This window comes from Tachysurus vachellii, chromosome 11 (genome assembly GCF_030014155.1).
Source record: "Tachysurus vachellii isolate PV-2020 chromosome 11, HZAU_Pvac_v1, whole genome shotgun sequence".
Lineage (NCBI taxonomy): Eukaryota > Metazoa > Chordata > Actinopteri > Siluriformes > Bagridae > Tachysurus > Tachysurus vachellii.
The window spans coordinates 26,064,748-26,085,847 of record NC_083470.1 but is presented as its reverse complement, the minus strand read 5'-3'; the positions used below and the strand labels follow the sequence as shown (position 1 = coordinate 26,085,847).

At 43.9% G+C, this 21,100-nt stretch overlaps 2 protein-coding genes across 2 annotated transcripts in view; one reads left to right on the top strand and one right to left on the bottom strand.

The window, feature by feature from the left end:
• Nucleotides 1–8,432, top strand: part of slc15a4 (solute carrier family 15 member 4) — a 46,621-nt gene extending 38,189 nt beyond the window's left edge. The window contains exon 9 of the mRNA XM_060880981.1: nt 7,215–8,432. Coding sequence (XP_060736964.1) covers nt 7,215–7,360 — 146 coding nt within the window. The 3' untranslated portion in view covers nt 7,361–8,432. The remainder of the gene's footprint in view (nt 1–7,214) is intronic.
• Nucleotides 8,433–13,821: 5,389 nt separating this feature from the next.
• Nucleotides 13,822–21,100, bottom strand: part of si:dkeyp-14d3.1 (transmembrane protein 132C) — a 188,959-nt gene continuing 181,680 nt past the window's right edge. Inside the window, exons 7-9 of the mRNA XM_060882350.1 lie at nt 19,754–20,027; nt 18,855–19,046; nt 13,822–15,386 (exon numbers count right to left, since the gene is read on the bottom strand). Coding sequence (XP_060738333.1) covers nt 14,229–15,386; nt 18,855–19,046; nt 19,754–20,027 — 1,624 coding nt within the window. The 3' untranslated portion in view covers nt 13,822–14,228. The remainder of the gene's footprint in view (nt 15,387–18,854; nt 19,047–19,753; nt 20,028–21,100) is intronic.

Here is a 21,100-nt window from a genome sequence, read left to right as displayed (position 1 = left end):
CAGCAGTGGAATGAATTCAGAAATCTACAGGAATGTGGTGTCTGATAATTTACAGAGAATCTGATCAGGAGGGGGTCACGGTGTCTTAGTGGTTAGCACGTTCTCCTCACACCTCCAGGGTTGGGGGTTCGATTCCCACCTCCACCTTGTGTGTGTGGAGTTTGCATGTTCTCCCTGTGCCTCGGGGGTTTCCTCCGGGTACTCCGGTTTCCTCCCCGGTCCAAAGACATGCATGGTAGGTTGATTGGCATCTCTGGAAAATTGTCCGTAGTGTGTGAGTGTGTGAGTGTGTGTGTGTGTGTGTGTGTGCCCTGCGATGGGTTGGCACTCCGTCCAGGGTGTATCCTGCCTTGATGCCCAATGACGCCTGATAAGTTCGGATAAGCGGTAGAAAATGAATGAATGAATGAATGAAAAGGAGGAACGTCATCATGCAGCAAGACCGCGATCCAAAACACGCTGGCGCTCAACACAGACCTGAACCCAGCTCCTGAATAAGAAACTGAAGGAAGAAAACCTACAAAAAAACATCTGAAAGAAGTGATGCTACAGAAGGAGAACGAACCGGTTTGTGATTCACTGGATTAATGCTTCCTCCTGTTATTGTCTTGTTTCTCCTGAACCGCTGCCAGATACCGCTGGCTTCCCCGAACGTGTTTCACGTGCCGTCGTCCTCACCAGGCGTCGCTCTGTAAAGGATTCGCCCACAACCGGGGTTTATTATTTTTACCACGATCTCTAAGTTCGTGTGTTTTCTCAGGAACTTTCATTTAAAGCTTTTAATCCGTGACAAACGCAGCATTACAAACGTCCATCATTCTCAGGGCGACGCACGTCCTCGTTTTGTGTCGGCGTCGTTCTGGTTAAAGTTTATTGTTGTCTTGAGCACAATGAAGTTTCGCAGAAAATTCTGGTTTCCTTCACAAATCTGTTGACAGCAATAAGCAACTTATTAAACTCCAGCAACACTTTTCAGAAAGAAGCCTTAAATACGCCATGTGTTCGTAGCCAAGCTTTCTCTCCGAACAGCTGGCTCGCTAATTTTGTAGCAAGAACGCACATAATTATACACGACAGCAGCGTTTAACTGTGTAAAGCCGCAACATATTGTTCAGTAAGTGCAGAGAAACTAATGGGGAAAGGTGTGGAGTCATAACAGGGAGCTGAACTGAGCTGAGCTGGATTAAACAACTGCTGGGAGATCTGAATGCTGGTGGGATTGATAGATGGATAGATGGAAGGATGGATGGATGGATGGAAGGATAGGTAGATGAATCTTGGATGGGTGAATAGATTTATGAATGGATAGATTTCTGGATAGATGAATGAATGGTTTGGGAGATGGATAGATTTAGAAATGGATGGATGGATGGATGGGTGGGTGGGTAGGCAGTGGATTTATGGATGGGAAGATGGATTTATGGAACCATCCACCTATCTAACCACCATCTAATCATCCATTCAGCCAACCATCCAATGATCTATTGATGGGATGGATGGATGTATAGATCGGTAGGGGATGGATTTTTATAGATGGATGGATGGAGGATGGATGCTCAGGCAGACAGATGGATAGAAGGATTGTAAAGTATATGGGATGTTATGTAAGTGGAGTCGGGTGTACGGATGGATAGATGATTAGTAGATAATGGACGTGAAAGACAGAAACTAAACCATAAACCCTGTTGCGCTAAACGTCATGAGAAATAATGATCACTATTAAATTTCTAATAAAGTTACTGAGGTATTCACTTTGATCTGTGCAGTTCATCTTCATCTCCGTTCTGTTCAAGTTCAAGATGTAGAATTTACAAACTGCGTTTATGACGTAATATAAATTAACAAATCTGTTATGAATATTAAATACTGCTAATAATAATAACATCCGGGGGTCACGCTGGCTTAGTGGTTAGCACGTTCGCCTCGCACCTCCAGGGTTGGGGGTTCGATTCCCGCCTCCACCTTGTGTGTGTGGAGTTTGCATGTTCTCCCCGTGCCTCGGGGGTTTCCTCCGGGTACTCCGGTTTCCTCCCCCGGTCCAAAGACATGCATGGTAGGTTGATTGGCATCTCTGGAAAATTGTCTGTAGTGTGTGTGAGTGAATGAGAGAGTGTGTGTGTGTGTGTGTGTGCCCTGCGATGGGTTGGCACTCCGTCCAGGGTGTATCCTGCCTTGATGCCCGATGACGCGAGGTAGTTCGGATAAGCGGTAGAAGATGAATGAATGAATAATAACAACCATGTGAGTAGATTATTTGTCCAGAACCTCATCCACATTCTACTGTTTGTCCATGTCTTCTTGCTGATGTTAATTAGGGCAGTGTGTGTGTGAGTGTGTGTGTGTGTGTGTGTGTGTGTGTGTGTGTGTGTGTGTGTGTGTGTGTGTGTGTGTGTGTGTGTGTGTGTGGCTCCCCTGGGCAGTTATCGATTACAGATGCACAAACCCCTGCCTGCAGGCTTACATCCTCCCTACCGAGTGCACTACTTTCCATCTTCTCCTATCACGCAGCAGCAGCACGAAGAACACAAGCACACACACTGTGAGCTCACTGCAACTTCACCGCTGCTTCACTCCATTCCCCGCTGAGAGAGAGACAGACAGAGACGGACCGAGAGGAAGACAGATGAGTCTGAGGGTTGTGAAGATTACTGTATGTCCTGGAAGGACTTGAACGCTCAATCATTCGGTAAAAGGAGATTCGGGGAAGAGATGAGCAAGAGAATGATGGGAGCTGAGGGACACTGATGCGAGAAGAAAAGACAGGTTTATTATTTTCATTGGAGGAGAAAAGGGAAGAAGGTCCAGACTGTCAGGGTTATTTCTACTATACACTTAATGTTGAGTTCTACAGGGAGGATTCGTTTGTAATCTATTAACACTGATAAAAGGAATGCTGTAAAACATCCAACAATTAACATAAATTTACATATTTACACTACACAACAACAACAACAACAACAACAACATAAATGTTTACTAATACACAAAGCACAGGAAGATGGAGGAAGAGGAGGATAGGTGACTGGATGGCTGAATAGTTGGGGGGACGGATGGACAGACGGACAGATGTATGGATGGTTTATTAGGACAGATTTATAACTAGATGATGGATGTTTGAGGAGGCAGATAGATTTATTGTTGAATGAGTAGATGGACGGCTGGTCAGGTGTATAGACTTATGGATAGCTGGATGGATTAATGGATGAATGAGTATACAGATGGGTGGAGGACAGATTAACAGATGATGGAATGGAAGGTTTGGAATGTAATGGAAGGTTGAGATGGTTGGATAAAGGGATAGATTTATAGATAAAAATAGATGGTTGGCAGCTTGCATCAGTGGTCAGATAAACAGATGAAGTGTTGGATCAGTAGATACTTCGATGGATGGCTAGATGAATAGATGGATGGATGAGTAGATAGTGGAAATTTGGCTGGATGGATGGAGGGATGGATGTGTAGATGGATGGGTGGATGAATAAATAGATGGGTGGATGGATGAGTAGATTGTGAAAGTTTGGCTGAATGAAGGAGTAAATGTATGGATGAGTGGATGGATAAGTAGATAGTGGAAATTTGGCTGGATGGATGGAGGGGTGGATGTATGAATGGATGAGTAGATGTGTGGATGGATGGGTGGATGAATAAATGGATGGATGGATGGATGGATAAGTAGATTGTGAACGTTTGGCTGAATGAAGAAGTAAATGTATGGTTGGATGTATAGATGAGTGGATGGATGGATGAATGAGTAGATAGTGGAAATTTGGCTGGATGGATGGATGTATGAATGGATGAGTAGATGTGTAAATGGATGTATGAATAAATGGATGGATGGATGGATGGATGGATGGATGAATGAGTAGATAGTGGAAATTTGGCTGGATGGATGGAGGGATGGATATATGAACGGATGAGTAGATGTGTGGATGGATGGGTGGATGGATGAGTAGACGGATGTGTGGATGAATAAATGTATTAACCAGGAAGCTCAGATTTGGGTCACTGTTGATCCCACTGAAGTTTTTTGTAGACTTGTGAATTTATCAGCTTTTGCTTCTTAAAGGACGTTTTGTTGTGACGGATTTCCGGCTTTAATCGAGCAGCTCATCACTTTTATTCCCCCAGAAGCATGTGGTCACACTCTGACATTTACAGTCCATCATGACACCAGTTTATTGAACTGTTACGGTCAGACAGGAAGTGACTGTGACTCAGAGTCAGTGTGTGATGTGTGGATGATGGAGTCAGGGTCATGGAGTCGATCAGTTTACTGTCTAATCACTGATTTAAGTGAAATGGCTCAGTTTAATGAAGCGTGTGACTGCAGACAGCCACAAAAGGTTAAGTGTATAATCATCAGTTCTGAATGAAACACAAACATATTACACACTGGGACTGAAATGCTTTCACTCAGTTTTATTTATTTATTTATCTCTGTTGGTTTCAGACAGAATCATTTACATAAATAATTTGTCCTTTTTTTTAACTCGGTTAAAATGCAATACATTTTCTTCTCCGTCTCAGGACCCTGCAGCTGATGACATGTTCCTGCATCATGGTGTGTGATGTGTGTATAAACACGTGTAGGAGCAGCTGCTTCCACACACTGAGATCTCACCATGATGAAGATGTTAAACAGAAACAGATGAAGAAAATCTGTTTGATGAAGCGCAACATGTTAAAATGAGGGTTTATCTCATCTATAGGAGAGTAAACACTGAGCGCTTAGTGAAGTGGGCGTGGCCTTTGTCTGTCCCAGTAAAAGGGGTGTGGCCTCTCTGTCAGTCCCAGTAAAAGGGGTGTGGCTTCTGTGTCAGTCTTAGGGAAGGAGGTGTGGTCTCAGTGTCAGTTTCAGTGAAGGAGGTGTGGCCTCTCTGTCAGTCCCAGTAAAAGGGGTGTGGCTTCTGTGTCAGTCCTAGGGAAGGAGGTGTGGTCTCAGTGTCAGTTTCAGTGAAGGAGGTGTGGCCTCTGTGTCAGTCCCAGTGAATGGGGGCGTGGTTTCGGTGTCAGTCCCAGCGAAGAAGGTGTGGTCTCTCTGTCTTGGTACCAGTAAAGGAGGTGTCGGTCTCAGTGAAGGAGGCGTGGTCTCGGTGTCAGTCCCAGTGAAGGAGGTGTGGCCTCTGTGTCAGTCCCAGTGAATGGGGGCGTGGTCTCGGTGTCAGTCCCAGTGAAGGAGGTGTCGTCTCTCTGTCTCGGTACCAGTAAAGGAGGTGTCGGTCTCAGTGAAGGAGGCGTGGTCTCGGTGTCAGTCCCAGTGAAGGAGGTGTGGCCTCTGTGTCAGTCCCAGTGAATGGGGGCGTGGTCTCGGTGTCAGTCCCAGTGAAGGAGGTGTCGTCTCTCTGTCTCGGTACCAGTAAAGGAGGTGTGCTCTCGGTGTCGGTCTCGGTGAAGGAGGCGTGGTCTCTGTGTCAGTCCCGGCGTCGGTCTCGGTGAAGGAGGCGTGGTCTCTGTGTCAGTCCCGGCGTCGGTCTCGGTGAAGGAGGTGTGGTCTCTGTGTCAGTCCCAGTTAAGGAGGTGTGGTCTCTGTGTCAGTCCCAGTTAAGGAGGTGTGGTCTCTGTGTCAGTCCCAGTTAAGGAGGTGTGGTCTCTGTGTCAGTCCCAGTTAAGGAGGTGTGGTCTCTCTGTCTCAGTACAAGGGAAGGAGAATCCAGCTGTATCATATAGAAATAGCTAAAAGGTTTATAGAAGCATGGGATCTTTCCTATCAACAAACACACACACACACACACACACACTCACACACACACTCACACACACTGATTCTTGTCATGTTTCAGTTAAAAATAAAATTTCCCCTCAGTTTTTTTCCCTCAGTTCCGCGCGTCTCCTCAGCGGCGTGTGCCGTATTTGTTTGTGTGGTGCGGCAGCTTCACTCAGTCGTGTTTATTTTTCCATTACAGCCGAACGGCGGCCAAAAAGCTGTGACGGCTCCTTTCCTGAGGGGAACGGCAGCAATCTCTCCGCCAGCGAGTGTGTCGGAGTGATACAGCTCGGTGTTCTTTTACGACTGCGGCTTGATAGAGAGAGAAAAAAAAACTATCAACACAGGAAAGCACAAGGGTGACGAGGCGAGGCAGCGCGTGTGTCTGAGGGATGTTCAGAAGAAACACGGTGATATACGTGTTATCTGCTAGGCTGGGATTAGTGCTGCGTGCGTGTGTGTGTGTGTGTGCGCGTGTGTGTGGGGCTGATGAGTGACGGCTCAGTGTGAGTTTCATCATGGGAAGGATGGAAATGTCATTTTTGTGCTTGTTGTTTGTGCAGCTTCACTGGAGAATCACGCTTTTTAACGCTGGACTCATTCGGGAGTCGTTCAGCACGAAGTCAGCCGCGGCACAAAAGCAGCACAGAAAGCGATGATGTGGATTTGTTTGTGTGTTTTATTTCAGTGTGTTGATTAGTGTATTAATGCTGTAAGAAACTTTCAGTATAAAACAGCAGCTCCGTCCTCCTGGACCTCCGTCTTCTCACTGTCTGTTTGTTTCCCCTAAATATCTGTTTATACTGGTTGCTGCGGTTACTGTATGATGAGCGCTGATATAATAACCTAACACACACTCCTGTCAGCCAATCAGCATCCAGCAGCTGCCCGGGTCTTGGAACACACAGGCGGTGCAGTGAGTCTTTAAAAATACAGCATGTCCTTCACAAGTTCCATGAAAGATTGAATAAGGTGCCAAACAAAAGGAGATTAAAGTGTGTGTGTGTGTGTGTTGGAGAGAGAGAGAGAGATGGAATATACCAGTCCCTTTCTCCCGTCTGTCAGGATGAAACAAGAGAAAATAATAAAGTGTCCTAGATTTGGGAGAATGACGTGTGTGTGTGTGTGTGTGTGTGTGTGTGTGTGTGTGTGTGTGTGTGTGTGTGTGTGTGTGTGTGAGTGTGAGAGAGAAATAATTTAAAGTCTTTGTATGTATTGCTGTTGTAAGGGATGGTGAGGAGAAACTGCACGTGTGTAAAAGGTCTATTAAACACACACCTTTAGTAGTGTGTGTGTGTGTGTGTGTGTGTGTGAAATCCTAACTCATGATGCCACTCCATAGGATCATGTGCCATGATCTGACATGTATAAATCATTTATTGTTATAATGATTTCTCTCTCTCTCTCTCTCTCTCTCTCTCTCTCTCTCTCTCTCTCTCTCTCTCTCTGTGTGTGTGTGTGTGTGTGTGTGTGTGTGTGTGTGTGTGTGTGTGTGTGTGTGTGTGTGTAGGAAACATCAACAACTGCTCACTGAATTATTATTTCTTCCTCCTGGCTGGGATTCAGGGCATCACACTCCTCGTCTTCCTCATCGTCTCGGTCAAATATGATAGGCAGAAATCCAAAGTGAACCACAGGTCCTCGTTCAACTCCTGACACCCCCCCCCCACACACACACACACCCCCACACACACCCACAAACCCATCCACACACACACACACACACACACACACACACTGCGGATTTCCCAGCATGCCTTAGCAGAACCCTGTCACACTACCCACCTGCAGTTATTTATATATTTAACGTTCGGATCTTCAGTCGTTCAGTAAAGAGAATCACGTCCAACTGACTGGAGATCAGATTTATAATGTATGAGTTTGGGGCTTCTGTGTTTCCTCTGTTTAACATCAACAGAGTAACAGATCCTGGGGCAGTCTCAGGACCGGAGAGCCGTAATGTGTCCTGCGCCTCAGCAGCAGAGCTACAAATCAAAGCCCGTCTTTCTGCTTCAGACGCTAAATATTCTCATTTAAATAAAAAAAAAAAAAAAAAACTCTTTAAAATAGCAAACAAAAAAAAAACAAACAAAAATCCGCATCACTTTGTAGAAACCGAAATGAAAAATTTCTGATGATGATGAAGGTGAACGTTCCTTCGTCAGTTTGTAAACTGCTCACTGCTCTGTAAACAAAGATGGCCGCCTTTTATAGCTACGTTCGCTCCGGTGTTAAATTAACGAAGGACGTTTCAGACTTTTTTTTTAAATGTCTCTTGCCAGTCTGTTTGTGTCCGGTGTTAATCTGGACATCTGATTTTTATTATTTTTGAATATAAATATATAAAATAAACCGTGTGTAAGATTTAGCACTTATCCACATGACCATGGGAGGATGAGGTGTGAAAGCGTGTGTGACGTTACACAGTAGTGTGTCTTCAGTACTGCACTAGTTCAGCACTCAGCACTCAGCACTCAGCACTGCACCTGATTGGCTCCTCCGGGCCGTGTGTTAGCGAGGATTCAGCGTGTTCCTCTGGACAAATCACTGACTGACTGTTGACACTTTTGTCTTTGACCTATTTCGTGTTTGCACTTTTTTATGGTGGTGTTTTTAAGGCATTTGGAGTTGATGTTAAGAATGTTTTTGTTTTCTTTATTTCCTCTGTGTGACTGACGTCTCGCTTCTCTCAACATCCTGCTGCAGAAATAAACCATGTATTTCTCAATCGGCTCGTTTCTTGTCTTTCTTTAACACTAAAGAGCGCTCTCTTTCTTCCACTCTTCCCTCTCTCCCTCTCTCTCTCTCTGTCTCTCGTCCTCTCTCTCTCGCTTTCTCCCACTATCCCCTCTCTCTCTGTCTCTCATCGTCTCTCTCTTTCTTTCTCCCACTCTCCCCTCTCTCTCTGTCTCTCGTCCTCTCTCTCTCGCTTTCTCCCACTATCCCCTCTCTCTCTGTCTCTCATCGTCTCTCTCTTTCTTTCTCCCACTCTCCCCTCTCTCTCTGTCTCTCGTCCTCTCTCTCTCGCTTTCTCCCACTCTCCCCTCTCTCTCTGTCTCTCATCGTCTCTCTCTTTCTTTCTTTCTCCCACTCCCCCCCTCGCTCTCTCTCCCCCACCCAACCCCCCACCCCTGATTAGGATGCTTATCCGTCTGATTTTATCAGCAGTGAAATCATCTCTGTGTGTAACAAGTCAGACAACAAACTACTTCATGAACACGAGACATGCTTCCTCTTTTTTCCAAAGCTGTGTAGTAGCTTGTTGCTCATGTTACTGATATTATTATTATTAAGTTAATAATTACTGACATTAACCCCTGCAGGTTTCTATACAACTGGTTTACTGATTTCTACATTTATAATGACTGATATTTGTTTTTTTTTCAGTCAGAAGTAAGTTGTCTTCGACTCATTGTGGTGTATTAGTCTGAGGAAAAAGAAAGTGTGTGTGTGTGTGTGAGAGAGATGGGGAGAAAGATGAAAGATTTATTAGTGTCCGTGTTGATTTTACTTCCATCTAACGCACGCACTAATGTAGTAGAGACCATTGTTTAACGTATCTTAAATAGTGGGCGGAGTTAATGTTAATGTCACACCAATATGACTGAGGGACATTATTACATAAACGTTTCTTATAAGAGTTTTTGAAAACAAGGAGGACTGAATTTTGTGCTTGTAATAAACCAGGCTTTGGCTTCTTACATCAGTCAATTCAATAATAAATAAATTCTATAAAACTCTCTATAAATAAAATGGATCTCTGGGATGAAATAAAACTTTAGTGCTTGGGCCCCTAATGTAAGGCCCCTAATACGTCGCTTCTAACATCTGCGAGTTCCAACCTGATGAACGTTTCCTACACGAGGCCTCAGACGCGTTTCCTAATCACAGACCTCATTAACACGCGTCTGCACGGCGGCGTCAGAAACGTTTCCCCCGCAGGACATCTGTATGTTCGGTTCAGGAGGCGAGTCGAGAGAAGGTGAGAAAAAAAGTTTGTGAAACTCTATAAAGAGAGAAAATCATTTAGCGTTGTGCAGTGTGGTGAGACGGCCTCTCGCTTCTCCACCGCCGCAAAGATGAAATCAAAAGAGGAACATGACGGTGCGTTAATTACAAGCCGACTGCCATCCATCTTCCCCTCGCTCTTTGTGACAGTAAAATTTCTCCGTCCTTCACACTTCACGAGCCGCGTGTCGTGATTCGCTGCCTGCACAGAAACACACGCTCCCTCCGTATCAGGCCCGGCGCCGAGAGTCACCACGGAGACGGAGAGAAAGAAAACAGTCATCTATCAGGCTGCTGCGTGCGAGGAAGACAGGAGGCTAGTCGTGACAGAGAGAAAGTTTGCTGGACGGGAAGTTGGAGAGTTTGGAACGGACCGAGCCGGAGAGCTCTGATGGACTCGACACACAAGCAGCAGTAATGGATGGAGGCGTGTCTGTAATCACACCGACAATCTCTGGACGAGAGAGGGAGAAAAGAAAGGAGTGTAAACACACACGCAGACGGAAACGAGTCTCTCAAAGAGAAACGGCGAATCGGTCAATAAGAGCCTCATTCGCCTCACACACACACACACACACACACACACACGAGCTTTAGTTCTGCACTAAACCCTGAATCAGAGGAACAGTGTTGATTCCATTTATTCTAGATATCAAACAGTTTTTTTCTCTAAACGTCAAAAGTGAAGCTGAACTCGTATCTAAGACGCAACAGAGAAGAGAAACTTCTTTATAAAGGAACATCAGAACGCACTGAAGCTCATTCGACTCCAAAGTGGAAGCAGATCAGCTTCATTCATCGCCGCTGTTTCAGATATTATTACACGTTTAATTCAACTTTTATTAGCATCCATAAAAGCAAACTTGGTGCACAAACAAGAGGGAATGATTTCCTTTATCTCTCTTTTAGACGAGGCACAAATGAGTCTTACAGACGATACGTTTCGCTGTAATAAAGAGCGAACTGATGGATGTGGCTTTATTACGTATTAAATGTTTAAAAAAAAGCTGCAGATTCTTCACTTTAATGCTCTTTAGTTAACATTCAAAACAGAAAAATACCCGACGCTGAACACATGCAGAGCTTCATGGTTAGAAATCAGCTTTGCTTTCACTTACACACTGCAATCTGATTGGTGCTTGTGTGTTATGATGTAATAACACTTTCACTTACACACTGCAATCTGATTGGTGCTTGTGTGTTATGATGTAATAACACTTTCACTTACACACCGCAATCTGATTGGTGCTTGTGTGTTATGATGTAATAACGCTTTCACTTACACACCGCAATCTGATTGGTGCTTGTGTGTTATGATGTAATAACACTTTCATGTCGCACTCTTTCTTATGAAAATACTTAAACGACATCATTTACTGCAATCTGAACAGTTTGAGGTATAAACTCAAACTAGTGTCAGTACCAGTACTATTAGTTCAAAGACACTGATGTTCAGTGATGTCACTTCCTGTCACCTCCAGGATTCGGGGCTACAAACATGAACCGTAGAAACGTTGTCTGTTGAAATACTATAAAAGTCATTAGTGTATTAACGATGATCATATTTTATAGCTTTAAGGGGAGATATTATAGATCATAACATGCTTACGATGAATCGTTAGCGCATTACGAAGACCGGGAGTGAATAACGAGTCCAGCTTTAGCTCGTTAACGCGAGTGATGTCTAATGTCTCCTGACCCGGTGTTAAAGGCTCGTCTCCGTCGACTCTCCTCTTCATAAACATAAAGACCGTTTCCGAACCGAAAACTAATAGGAACGTCACATTAATTGGTAGCAAAGAGGAAATATGACGCTCTTCCCCTAATGCCCAGGGAAATCCGGCGCAGGTTAATTAGACAAATGCTGGCATTTGTGTACTGAACACTTGCAATAATTCAGCTTGAGAGATTATCAGCAAAATGCCACATTAACATACAGCAGTGCTTTCATTAATTCACTCAAACAGCCAGAACAACGGGAGGGAAAAAAAAACCACAGAGTTTTTACTTCTTTAGAGTTCTGTCGCAACACACACACACACACACACACACGGGTAACACCTGAAGCCTACCGCTATTATAATCAGGACAAGGAGACCGACGCCTGACGACTAAAACAGTGTAATTCAAGTGATGTGTAGCGGAATCAGGACGTAGCAGGACGCCAGACGCCGTGGACGAAAGATACGTAAACGCCGTTTATTCCAAACACAGAGCAAGAGGATGAATCCAAAACAGCAGGCAAACTCAAGGTCTGTAAATCCAGGCACAGAAATCAATAACCAGAAGTCAGAAAATGTCAAAAAAAAACCATAAAAGTGAGAACAAAAATTGGTAAGAATCCAGAGAACTGAAAGAGGTCAAGCACAGAGACAATATAATGGGTAGAAAGCGTCAGAGTAAACTGGCAATACTTCATGTTGTGTGTCAACGTGTACACGGTTTAAATGTCCAGAAAACCCGGACGTTTCTTAATATTGCCATTATGGTTCCCTCTAGTGGACCGGAGGAGGAATAGCGAGGTGCGTCCGCTATTCCGGTCAGGCGTCGAGTCATGACGAATCAATTATTCACACCAAATGATCACAGAACAATGTGGTGTAACAGATGAGTCGACTCTCTAAAGTCCGGAGTCGCCACAGCGTCTCAACGTGCCGTCCCTTTTCCGTACGACGACAGACAGCAAGACAAATACAGACTTGAAAATTCTCCCTTCACAGATAATCACATACAGAACAAGTGTGATTGAAGAACGAGTATGTGAGCTGCTTGGCACAGAGAGCCACAGAGAGTCAGTTCTGAGAACGAACGAGACGTGTGTAGCGTACGGGGGGATAAATGGACAGGAAGTCTTCTACAGTGAAGTACATACACACTCCATGCTGAAGGTGGACAGATTGAGACTTTAAAGCTAATGAAAATATCAAATCTTGCTCATCGCTTTAAAGAAATTAATAATGAATCTTCTGAGAAATCAGTCGTTGTTTTCCAGAGTCGAAGCAGCTGAACCTGAAGTACTGAACTACTGAACTACTGACTCAGTGTGTGTTCACCATCCGTGTGGAAGAAAGTCTGGTTCTTCAGGCAGAGGAGATCGTGCGAGATGAACCCGGTCTGCTTCTCAGGCGTTCCTCAAGTAAGACCACTGAAGAATCAGGAGACTAAGAACCAGGGGCTAATAAAGGAGTTCATCATGTGTTCGAACACAACCTGAACACTCTGGAGTCTAAACATAGGGCAGAAACATAGGGCAGAACACAACCTGAACACTCTGGAGTCTAAACATAGGGCAGAACACAACCTGAACACTCTGGAGTCTAAACATAGGGCAGAACACAACCTGAACACTCTGGTTCTACACTGGTTATTCCTATGACTGTTATGACAGGGTTCCAGACCTTCACTACATTTTCTCAATGTTCAGGTGATGTTGTGTTTTTTTTACACTTGGTACTTCAACACTTGTTCTAACACTCTGTTTCCCACCACCACCACCACCACCACCACCTCTTTTCATGCCAGGCTCCACATCTCTAGCAGTTTTGGGCTTGTCCTTGGTTAACTGTTCAGCTTCCTGCTGTTTTGCTCCAATGATGCCGGATTTATAATTGATTTAAATTAGCTTTGGAATTTTTTTCTTTGGCCTTTTTTTTTTTTGCATTATGAAAATTGTCCCGGTCACAAATGATTAAATTAGAGCAGAGATGAATTTTTTTGTCACTATCTGGCTGGAAACAGCTTGTGTCAGATGCTTGGAGCAATGGAAGCGTTTGCATACCAAAGATTTGGGGAATAAAATTGGGTTTAAACGGGACGTCGAGGGGAAAAATGGAATAATTTAGTTTGCTGAGGTGGAAGATGAGGTGAATACTGTGTTTATATTTTCTACACAGCAACAGTTTTAACTCCTCAGATGCCGGGTTTGGTGTTTGTGCTTTGTCGAGAACGACACGAACTCCGACGGATCGTGTACGAGCTGAAAGAAGGAGATGCAGAAGGACATCCAGTCTGTCAAAACAATTCTGTGTGCACTTTATTTACAGTGGTACAGTATGCTTTAATATTACACTCATTTGTGTGTGTGTGTGTGTGTGTGTGTGTGTGTGTGTGTGTGTGGAGCATCTGCAAGCTTGGCAATGCTGTTCTCTCTTTTTTTTTATCTAGAAAATGATAAAATAAATTTGTTTATAAATGCAGAGGATTAAGGAACAAAGTGAAGGGCAATAAATGAACAATAAATGAACAATAAATGAACAATTAATGAACAATAAGTGAAAGTCGGATGTTTGTGTTTCCGTTGATTTAAAAACTCTTTTGCCGCGAGTACCATGGCGTCAGGTAACAAGTCCTTTGGCAGCTGCCGTGTCGATCTGAGAGTCCGACAAATGCAGGAATGTCAGATTTAGTTTTTTCTGGATCTCAGAGAGCTTGTGATGTTTCAGTGACTGACTCCTGGCTCTATGAAGAAGGCATAAGGGTGAGTTCTGCAGTTTAACACGTGCTGTCACGCCGCCGACTACGCCACGTCTTTTAAAACACTGTCGTTTAGCCGCTCCATGTAGTTCTGCAGCTCTTTGGACTCTCCCATGTCCACGTCCTGACACACCCACTTTATTTCCTCGATCGGCTCCTCTGAATCGGTCTCACTGGCTGGAATAGTGGTGAACGTGGAGAATTTTACTCTCTTCCTCTTGGTGGTGGGCGAATCTCCTTTGCCGTCTTTCGCACCGTTGTTCTCGGCTCCTCGGTGCTCCGGCCGCTCGTGGCCGTTCTTTTGTAAGGACCCGCCGTTGAGCAGGAGGCTTCCTTCCTCCAGCCCGCCGATGCTGGAGTCCATGATCGTGATTTGCTCGTCTGTTTGAGGCGACAGGCTCACGTGACTCTCCAGAAGCTCTGCCTCGTTTCCCAGCCACACCCAGTCATGTGCATGGTTCAGACTCTCCTGTCCTTCGATGCTCATCTCCTTATGGCGATATTTCAGCGCGTAGGAAATGCAGTTAATAAGAAAGACCAAGATAGCCAGACAGAAGACTCCTAACAAGGCGTACATCCCTATTTCTAGGTCCGAAAGTCCTCGATTGTTCTGAATCAAGTCATCGTCATAGACACTGTGTCCTCGAGGAAGGTCCACTTGTGCCGGGAAATCGGAGAAATCGATAGGAAGGTTGGATATCTGGCTGCCGTCTTTGGAGAATTTTTCTCCCTTAGTTCTCCGGATGATTTCTGTTTTGGTTGTGGTGGTGATTCTCCTCATTGCTCCGTCTTCGTCCATGTTGGAAATGGAGCTGTAGAAGTAATGGCCCTCCATCCCGGTTCGGTCGGGTAAGTTCAGGTTCTGCCGGTGGTTCTCGTTGTCGTCTCCGTATTCAGGTTGCGAGACGCTCTCCGTGTGGCCGTATTTCACCCGGACGTGACAGTTTCCAGCAGCAAGCACGCTGCGGCGAGGTTTGAGTTTCTGACACGACTCATGGACGTTCATCTCCACACGCAGTAGTGGCCCCTGACCCTCGGCCTGAGCCGAGACTACGGGCCAGCGCCCGGTCGCGTCCTGATTCACACTCACCACCTCTTCGTCCAGAGAGGTCACCGTCAGCACAAAATGATCCGGTTGGTAAAGGTCCAGAGGGGCCATAGAGCCGTCACTGAACTGCAGCCAAGCACTGATCAGCGCCTCCTACAGGACAGACAGAGAAAAAGAACAAAATAATGAAAAAGAAGAAGAGGTCATCTGTGACTCAGTAACTGTACCTTACACTCACGTGCATAATGTTTCTGACATTTTGAGGAAAATTAATCAGATTATTTATTTTACTGCTTATCATCCCAGACTTCGTAATGCGCTAACGATGCATCGTAAGCATCTTATGATCTATAATATTACCCCCTTAAAGCTACATATCATCTATAACATTACAGAACTTCCTGAATTGATGCGAAGAAGAAATTGTTTCTCTGAAATTGTCTCACGGCTCTCGCTGTGTCTTATAAAGCAACTCGGAGCAAATCTGCATCGTAAACCGCTGACCCTTCTTACATATCCTGGATCTCCTCAGTAGGATCCACGTGGCTCTTTATCAGTGTGACATTTCAAGCAGCGTGAGGTTAAGCTCTGAGCTCTGAGCTCTGCTGGACTGAGCAGGAGAAGCTCGATTAAACCGCAGCCAGCCAATCAGAAAGCTCCATTATGGACACAGCCATGCAAACGGGGATTTGCCCACATACGAGGGTCTTAAGCTTCTCGCTCGCCGGGATAAGATATAAACGTTCCAGATCTGAGGCACTACAAATCCTCCGACACACAGAGGGAGATTTCTACCATCATCAACTCATCACCGCGCACACACACACACACACACACACACAGACACACACACACACACACACACACACACACACACACACACACAGAGAGACACCCGACGAAATGTGAACAGTTCTTCACAGAGAAACATATTTTGCAGAGAAAACATTCATAACCCTGTCATTATGAGCTCATAACCTGACTGAAAGTATTTATTAAAAAACAAAAGTTAATAATAAAAAATAGTCATTATGGTGTCATGACATTGTCATAAGGACTCATAAAAAATACATGTGTGTGTAAAAGGTAGTTTATAATTCATAATTGTGTCATTATGGTGTCATGACACAATTCATACTTTACTAAAGGACCAGAGGCGACATAAGAAGACATAAAGCTGTTATTACTAATGCTCCGGGTTATAACCAGGCCACTATGTCACAGTGTCACACAACAGTTTCATGTTATATTCACCAAGTAGCACGATGGAGTTCAGCAGTCACCATGTGTCACCTTTTTTCAGTTTCTATTAATCCCTTTATGACATTCTTATGACACATAATGACCAGAAGTCAGTCATCATGAAATTAAAAACAGTGAAGTCAGTCATAGGGTGTCATAGGGCCAACATATGTCATCATTAATCTATGTCAACTTCACATGAGAACTGAACAAAGTAGTCACTTTCTGATGCTTCTTGGAATAAAACTTTATAATGACTCATGTAGTTTTATGTCAGTTGTTGTGTTAAGTATCTTTATGAACGTCAATCTTAGGTAAGTTACTCACCATACAACCTGAACAGAATGATTAACTGTCACATTGTTAACTCTGAATCCTTAAAACTGATATATAGTCTTATATTTGGACTGTACATATGCAATATACGGTCATAACGCATTATAAATGCTGACGTAAAGACACTGAAGGTTATAACGCTGACACTGACTTCATTGCATTTATTATATATGTTGTACAGTATATCAGAGATAATCATCTCGTAAATTAAGCGTGTTTCTTATTTCTGTTTATAGCTGTTTATGAATACTTTATGAATGCAACGTCATGACTCAATAATAAAACTGACTTCTGAACTTTTTGTGTGAGATTGGATTTCTTCACTTATTGAAATGAATAGAAATGTAAACGAATAGAAAATATCTGTTTGTGAAAGAAATCTCTGCATTCATACGCCGTCAGCGCCGTCTTGACTAATGCGCGGGGTGTTAAATAGACGCCGTTACGCCGGCTTTAGAAACGTGTAATAAGTGTTCTGAGGCGCACATTCATCCTGAGTGAATGGGGAAAAGTCTAAAAAGCACTGAGGTGGTGTGAAATAGTGGTGTGTGGTGCTGATTATGAGCGTCAAGGTGACAATAATTAACCCACTTTCCACCTCTAAAGCCCTTAAATAGACCTTAATTACGCTTGACTGGGGTTACTACGGTAACCAGAGCAAGCAGTAATTCCACAGGAACGCATCACAACCGCGGAACAAATGGGATATTGAAGTGAAAAAGATCGGCTGGTGAGCGAGCACTGAAAAGAGCGCCGTGTGTGTGTGTGTGTGTGTGTGTGTGTGTGTGTGTGTGTAAATGGGAAGTTTTTTACGTTGAGTGTGTGAAAGTGACGGTGAAGAGGTGCACACTGGGAGGTCTGAGTGTGCCGTGATGTTTCCCGCTCTGAAGAGGTGCCGTGTAATTGGCTTAATTTAAAGTGTGAGTGTTGAGCGTGTGACTGACAGCTGAACGGCGTTTAAAGGCAGTGAGTCAGGAATAAAAAGCGCTCCTCCTTTCCTCCGAATGCAGTCAATCAGAGTTTTCCTCTAACCGCGTCGTGACAGTGACACACTGTAAGAGTTCATTAACCGGTCCTAATACCTGACATTAGCTCTGTCACGGTCATGAAGGTGTCACCACACTGAGTTCAATACAATTAACATATATATCATTAGGAACAAGTCGTGTTTATAAACAAATTAGAACCGGTAACAAGAAACATCAGTGATTTTTCAGAGTTGTTGCTATAAGTGTTCATAACACTGTCATAAGTATTTATAGACCTGATTAAGCAGAATTAAGAAGAGTAACTCTGACATCATGCACTCAAGACACAAGCATGACACCAATAAGTAGTAATAGTGCTACAGTAATGGTGTCATGACGCTGTTATAAATGTTTATTAACAGTTCATAAGAAGAAACATATAAATTTTAGGGTCAAAGACAACATCAAAGACAAGTCTGTAAATATGGCATGAGAAATAGGAAAACTAACATTAAGGTCAGAGAGAAGTAAGATCATACATAACCCTGTCATGATGGTGTTATAAAGCCTGGTGTGTTTCTAAACAATTTCTAAGGAGAAATAAAAAATGTAATGAAGTGTTTAGAAATGATTCTCTGTTTTGCAGCAAGTATCAGAACAGGATCAGGCTGAAGACATTTATCTTAATAATGCTGTATGTGTGTACGTGTGTGTGTGTGTCTGTGTGTCTGTGTGTTTGTGCGTGTGTGTCTGTGTGTCTGTGTGTTTGTGTGTATGTGTATCTGTGTGTGTGTCTGTGTGTGAGTGTGTGTCTGTGTGTCTGTGTGTGAGTGTGTGTGTGTCTGTGTGTGTGTGAAAGTGTGTGTGTGTCTGTGTGTGTGTGTGTCTGTGTGTGTGTGAGAGTGTGTCTGTGTGCGTGTGTGTGAGTGTGTGTGTGTGTGTGTCTGTGTGTGTGTGAAAGTGTGTGTGTGTGTCTGTGTGTGTATGTGTGTCTGTGTGTGTGTGAGAGTGTGTGTCTGTGTGTGAGAGTGTGTGTGTGTGTCTGTGGGTGTGTGAGTGTGTGTGTGTGTGTCACCTGTTTGGGTGTGTTGAGTACTTCCTGTGTGGTTGCCGTGGCACTGATAGCCTGGTTACTTCCTGCACTGAGCTGTAGGCGGAGCGCGAGGCCGCTCACCAACTGCAGGCCCAGTTCAGTGATGCTGACTCGCTCGTCTACAACAGACACCGATTTCTCCGCCAGGATGGAGTCCGAGAGAGGAGAGAGGACCTGAACACACACACACACACACACACACACACACACACACACAGTTAATAAACGCAGCTCGTTTAGGTTTAGAGAAGCTGCATATTTAGCACACTGACGACGTGAAGATAAATCTAATCCACACTCGATGAACTCGAACAGAATGAGAAATCGATCCTGAGTTGGTTTGGTTTTGTATCTTTTATCTGACTCTCCACATGGATTTCGGACACACTCGACATGAGAACACGAGCTGTAGTGACTCGGCTGATCTGCTTTGATGAGGTTTGCTGGATTTAGAGCTTAAATCTTCATCACTTCTGGACTCTGGGAGTAAATTCTTTCTGCTTAAGGAATAAAAGCCTCTTCACCCGTGCACAGTGTTTAAGGCTATTTTAATCCAGCTGACAGACTTTACACAGTCTGTACTTCATCCCTCCTCGTCCCCGATCGTGTTCTGCTGTAAGTCAGTGATGATTAGCTGTAATCTGAACACCGTCACTGTAATAAACTTCTGCTCAGTTCTACAGGATGATCATAGGATGAGCTTGGGGTAGGTTACAATCACATAACCATCACCTGACTATCACATGACCATCACATGACCTTCACATGACCATCAGATGACCTTCACATAGAGAGAGAGAGAGAGAGAGAGAGCGAGAGAGAGAGAAAGAGAGAGAGAGGGGGGAGACAGACAGACAGACAGACAGACAGACAGCGGGTACCTGGATGCTGGTCATTCCCGTGCTCACTCCCTCCAGCAGACGTCCATCTTGTACACGAGCGATTCGAGGATCCTCCACTTTCAGGAAGTCCCACACCAGCCCTGTGATGTCCATCTGCCAATCAGAGCCAAGCATGTAGGTCAGCTGATTTCGGACCTCGGCTGATTCGGCGACAAAGTGAGTAAGAATGCGTATGATAGCCCTCTGATACTGCAGGGTGCAGGTCCTTCCTCTCCGCTCCTCATCATCCTCATCATCACTGTCTCGCACCGACCTGACAACAACAATAACAACAACATTAAATACAACACCAACAACAACATTATATACAACAACAACAACATTAAATACAACAACAACAACATTATATACAACAACAACAACAATATATACAACAACAACAACATTATATACAACAACAACAACAATATATACAACAACAACAACATTAAATACAACAAAAACTTTAAATAAAATAACTACAACATTAAATACAACAATAACAACACACATTACATGTGTGACTAAATATCTACTTCCTAATTCTGTGTGTGATTTTTGACTGGTTAAAGTAGAACACACACACACACACACACACACACACACACACACACACACACACACACACACACGCGCACGCACAGAGCTGTCACACCCACCTCCATTAAGTTTGATGAGTCCCTACATCTAATGATGGGAGGACAATTAGACTAATCATTTCACATTAACGTATTAAAACAGAGCTGGATTAACAGCAGGAGCTGTCACACACACTGTCTGTCACACAACACAACAACAGCATTCATCCTCAGTGAGAGAGAGAGAGAGAGAGAGAGAGAGAGAGAGAGAGAAAGACAGGTGGGGGTGTATGTGAGACAGACTCAGATAGATAGATAGATAGATAGATAGATAGATAGATAGATAGATAGATAGATAGATAGATAGATAGATAGATAGATAGGTGTGAACACTCACTCAGGTATAAACACTCAGGTATAAACACTCACTCAGGTATAAACACTCAGGTATAAACACTCACTCAGGTATAAACACTCACTCAGGTATAAACACTCACTCAGGTATAAACACTCAGGTATAAACACTCACTCAGGTATAAACACTCAGGTATAAACACTCACTCAGGTATAAACACTCAGGTATAAACACTCACTCAGGTATAAACACTCAGGTATAAACACTCACTCAGGTATAAACACTCAGGTATAAACACTCAGGTATAAACACTCAGGTATAAACACTCAGGTATAAACACTCAGGTATAAACACTCACTCAGGTATAAACACTCACTCAGGTATAAACACTCAGGTATAAACACTCATGTGTGA